Source organism: Solanum verrucosum, unplaced genomic scaffold (genome assembly GCF_900185275.1).
Source record: "Solanum verrucosum unplaced genomic scaffold, falcon-dt-bn FXZP01000081.1, whole genome shotgun sequence".
Lineage (NCBI taxonomy): Eukaryota > Viridiplantae > Streptophyta > Magnoliopsida > Solanales > Solanaceae > Solanum > Solanum verrucosum.
In genome coordinates, this window is record NW_026020233.1 from 459,113 (window position 1) to 464,490 (window position 5,378).

General features: G+C 31.8%; 1 protein-coding gene across 1 annotated transcript; it reads right to left on the minus strand.

Annotated features, from left to right (window-relative positions):
* Positions 1-1,032: 1,032 nt before the first annotated feature.
* LOC125832777 (probable cinnamyl alcohol dehydrogenase 6) lies at positions 1,033-4,726 on the minus strand. The gene is made up of 5 exons (XM_049511972.1): positions 4,558-4,726; positions 4,358-4,471; positions 3,306-3,533; positions 2,055-2,343; positions 1,033-1,390 (listed from the first exon to the last, which is right to left on the minus strand). The coding sequence occupies exons 1-5, from the start codon at positions 4,650-4,652 to the stop codon at positions 1,034-1,036; spliced, it is 1,083 nt and encodes a 360-aa protein (XP_049367929.1). The 5' UTR covers positions 4,653-4,726; the 3' UTR covers position 1,033.
* Between the last annotated feature and the right edge of the window lie 652 nt (positions 4,727-5,378).

Consider the following 5,378-nt stretch of genomic DNA (forward strand, 5'->3'; position numbering starts at 1 on the left):
AACCATGACAATAATAATAATTTTCTCCTTGAAGGAGATGGTCACTATAAGAATGACATTGTGAAATTTGTGGTAGTACACAAAATTAATTGAGAGTTTCGAAAGGGCTAATTTGTTACTATCCGGAGGAATGAAATTTTTCATAATATTGAGATTGTAGTAAGTCTCAAAAGAAACTTTAAGTTTCGGAAGAATTGAAAAGAAAAATATATATTATATTGAGACTATAAATTATGGAAAGATATAATATCTTCAAATTACTACAACCCAAGTGGGTTATAAATATTTACGTATAAGATTACCCATTTTTCCCCGTTGTTTGTTGTATACAAATATGGGCATGATGATGGAATCACATGCAAAAGTAAACTAGAAGTTTACTAGAATAAATATCAGTTGGCATAACCGGTTGGCCATTACAGTTCAAAGTGATGCAAAAGAAGTTGAGAATTCACGTGGCTATATGTTTGATGAAATAAAAGATTCTTCAAGATTATCTTTTGTTGCTTGTTCTCATGACAAAATGATAACTGTATCAACTAAGGTTGAGATTGTATCCCCTAAAATTATTTGGAACATATAGAAAGGTGAGAATATGGGTCTGTTCACCTGCCATGTGGACCGTTCACTATTATGATTTAATAGATGCATCTATGGTATTACAACATTGCTTTCATTTTCTACATTTCTTGTCTTATTTTGCTTTAGTTTTACAACATATATATATATATATATATTATTTCGGTAAATAAATAAGCAACATCATAATATTAAGAAATACAAGTTCAGGGAATTGGAATTAAATGAAATGTAACGATGCAGAACAATACAATCTATTCAAACATTGTATTTATTAAAATAATACAATACAGTACAACACTATATAATATGATAAGATACATCATGAAGCAATACGTAACAACCACCCAAACAAAGTGTAAATAAACAACATCATAATATTAAGAAATACAAATTCAGGTTATTGAAATGAAATGAAAAGTAAATTACACAAACAAAAATAAATAAATAAATTTTAAAGATGAGAAGATGGACCAGAAATGTCAATGACAAAACGGTACCTAACATCATTTTTAGCAAGCCTTTCAAGTCCTTCATTAATTTGATCAGTAGTGATAATCTCTATATCACTCAATATGTTATGTTTTCCACATAAGTCCATCATTTCTTGTGTCTCTTCTATACTTCCTATCATGCTTCCTTTCACTGTTCTTTTTCCAAATATCATAGGGAAAGCGGGCAAATCAATTGGCTTATCTGGTGCTCCAACAATCACTAGAGTTCCATTCACTTTTAAGAGCTCTAAGTAACTCCCAAGTGAGTGTTTGGCTGACACTGTATCCAAAATAAAGTCTAGGGTTCTTTTCTTTTCCTGAAATTAAAATGCAAAAATATTCTTTTATACTATGGAAATTATTACTCACTCAATTTAAAAAAGAATGACCTAGTTTGACTTGGCACGGAGTTTAAGAGAATAAAGAAGACTTTTCAATCTTGTAGTCCTGAATTAAAGTTATATTAAATATACAAAAATCTCCTTTAATCTTGTGGCCTGAAACATGTCACGTGGAAAGTTGAAATTAAAAGGTATAATTGATAAACATGACCGTTACCTTAGCTTCAGCGGAACACTATATATGTCCTCTAACTTTGAGTGTGCACAAGTAGATACTTAGAATTGTATAAAATTGAATAAATAGACATGCGTGTCCTACATGACATAATACACGTAAGACATAAAATTGCCATGTAGGGTGGCATGTAGGACGAATGTCTATTGGTTCAATTTTATATAAGTTTAAGTGTCTACTTGTGCACAACCAAAGTTAAAGGTCATACTTGTCAGCTAACACCAAGTTAAGGGTCATGTTTATGTATTCTGCCAAATTAAAATGTTACCAAAAAAAGAAACGAGGTCATTCTTTTTGAAACAGACTAAAAAGGAAAGCATATCATTATCTTTGAAACGGAAGGAGTAAATTAACTATTGAAATGGAAAAGATATGGTATTAGGAAGGTGATCGATGAGCACAAACCAGCATTTGTTTGGGATTAGTGCTTATTATAAAATCATCAGCACCTAAGTTGTCTTTGGCTTCTTGTTCTTTGATTGGAGAGGTGCTAATGACAGTCACATGATGTCCAAATGCTTTTCCAAATTTGACAGCTACATGTCCAAGTCCACCAAGACCTATTATTCCTATTTTTTTACCTTTTGTATCCACCAAATTATTGTCTTTCAAAGGAGTAAAAACTGTTATTCCTGCACATAATAATGGTGCTGCTCTGTCCATTGCCATGTTATCTGGTATACGTACCACGTACCTTCATGTTAACCAAAAAAAAAGAGTAGATATTTAGAAAATTTGAGGTTTTTTTTTTCTCTATTTTCTTTTCGATATAAGGTACCTACATTTGAATTTGCACGGAAAGTTCCGTATTGAGAGGGTAAAGCACTCTGACGCACTCAAACCCGATATCTCTCGTTAATACATAAAATGTACCCACCCTGAAGATATGAGTGTATTGTTTTTTTTTTGTCTTGCTTCTCCTCGCCCAAATTTTAGAAGTTTTTATTAAAGAAAAAGCAAATATGAGTGTACTGTTTCAATACAAAAGACACTCTTTTGTTGAAAATGTTTGTTGCATTGTAACATTCCAAAAATAATGTTTTTTTTAGTAGATGCAAATTTAATATTCATATATTTTTAGGGAATCTTTAAATTTACACAGGGGTTGTGTGAGTTTGGAATACTATTGGTACACTCATTACTAATTTTTTTAATAGATGCACATGATCTAATATTTATATATACTTTCAGGGAACCTTTAACTTTATATATAACGTTGACGGGTTTGGAATACTCTTGGTAATATTTTAAAGACATTAAGTTAAAGATCTTTCAAAATATGTGTACAAAATCTGCATCTTATTTTTTCAGAAAAAAATACTAGTAACAAGTGTACCAACTACCAATAAAGTATGAGGGGAAAAAAAAGATATAATTATTGAGTATTTAATTTTTAAACTTCCTTTGTTTCACGTGACACATTCTTTCTTAGTTAGTTCCAAAAAAAAATAAAAATAACACCTTATTGTTTGACTATCTAAACTTTCACCTTATTGGTGAGTGTTTGATGGTCAGACAAACATTTATGACTTGTTTTATATCAGAAGTTTCAAAAGTCATTTTTTCATTCTTAGACTGTGGCAAACCAACAAACATTCATAAATCGGAACAAAGGGAATAATAGATAAAAAAGGAAAAAGAGAATGTTAGTAGTACCTATGATCAGCAACAAGCATTTTTGAGTAGCCACCATAAGTGATGCTACCATCCCAAAAGATGCCATTGTAAGTGAATTCCACTTGGTCACAGTAGTTCTCTTGAGACCCCTCGCAATACTCACATTTCAAACATGTTGCTGCCAAGCAACCTACCCCTACTCTGTCTCCCATCTTGAATTTACTCACATTGCTTCCCACCTTTGTTACAATCCCAGTAATTTCATGCCTAACACAAAAAAAAAAAGAGCTATCAGGTTAGTGGAGACAAAATATTCCGCGTTCACCTAGGGTCTAGGGAAGAATCACATTCCACAAAAGTATTGTGATATAGATAACTTATCTTTGACCCAAGCATTAATAACAGGTGATTACACTACTCGAATCCATAATATAATATAAAGTCACATGCAAGGATAGAAATTTAATATTGCTCGAATTAGGCTCCTTCATATCTCATCTCAATGCTTCTAATTGTTTAATTTATATAAAATTTTGCATGATATCCTCTGTGCTCATAACATTATCTATGATAATATAGGCTAAAGATTATACAATAACAATAACATATTCAGTGTAATTTCATATATGGGATCTTAGGAGGATTGAGTATACGTGAGACCTTATATCTATCTCGTGAAAGCTAGAGAAATTGTTTTCAAAAGACCATTGCACTGCACCTAAAGTGATCTTTAACGACGATAGCTTAATTGCCACTAAGTATGGTTCTTAGAGACTTATTACTAGTAACAATTACATTTTAGCGCTCTTTGTAAATGCCGCTAAAGTCAGAAGCGATATTAAATTTAATGACAATTAACTAATAGTGGTAAAGATTTTAGTATCCTTTATTAATGTGCATATTTATTACTACTAAATGTTGCTTTTGTTATGACGTTGGCTCTAGTAACACACCAGTTTAGATCACACATATCTCATGAAAAATAAAGAAGAAGATAAAATCATATACACAACATGTAAAATCTAGGAAAATTGATGCCTCATTTTCCCTTTGTAACATGCATAAAGACATAAAGATAGATAGGTACGTACCCAGGCACAACAGGGTACTTAGTAATGCCCCAGTCATCCTTGACATGATGAATATCCGTATGACACATTCCACAATACAAGATCTCAATGGTCACATCATTCTCACCATTTTCTCTACCAAATATAAAAGTAAACAAGAAAATAGATTAGCATAATTTGTTTTGGACCTATATGCAACAAAGCTAGTGAATATTATGTACCTTCTCTTGAAGTTAAAAGGTGTGATTTTTCCAGAAGAATCATGAGCTGCCCAACCAGAAACAGTTTGTGTGTGATTAGGTGTTGCTTGAGCCATTCTTCTGTCTTAAAGATCTAGAAAGATGAGTGAGTATGGGAATAAGTGAAAAGGCTACCCTTTAAGTAGAAACAGAAAGCAACAAGAAACATTATTGAATGTTATCTGGTTGGCGGTGGGTAGCTTGAAATTTAAGGCAAACGTGAAACAGGTCTAGCTAATATATTTATATCTAAGGTGATGTTAGGTAAGAAAATGTTTCCTAGAGAATGATGCCTAATATAAAAGTTGAAACTACAAACAATCTCTTCAATATTCAATATTCTTCTGATCCTTTTTACTTGTCCAATTGGGCCTCCTGAAATCGTTTGCCTACTCAATTTGCATTGGCTACTGAATTTGTATTGCCTACTAATTGCATATGGTCTACTATATTGCATTTGACCTACAAATCGCATTGCCTACTAATTGTATTCGGCCTACTGAAGTTGCATTGCCTGCTGAAATTGGTTGCCTATCATATTGCATTTGGCCTACTAATTGCATTAGCCCTACTATATTGTATTGTTCACTAATTCGCATGGCCTAAAAAAATATTAATTAAAAATAATAATAATATAAAGTCGCATTGTCATGTGGCCAAACTTCATAGAACATATAATTAATACCTTCATCTATAAGCTTACTTTAGTCATGAACATTACTTTCATAAAACATGCATAATTTCCATAAATCATAGTTCATAAGCTTTGTCATGTATTCATAGTAAAAAAATAATAATCATGG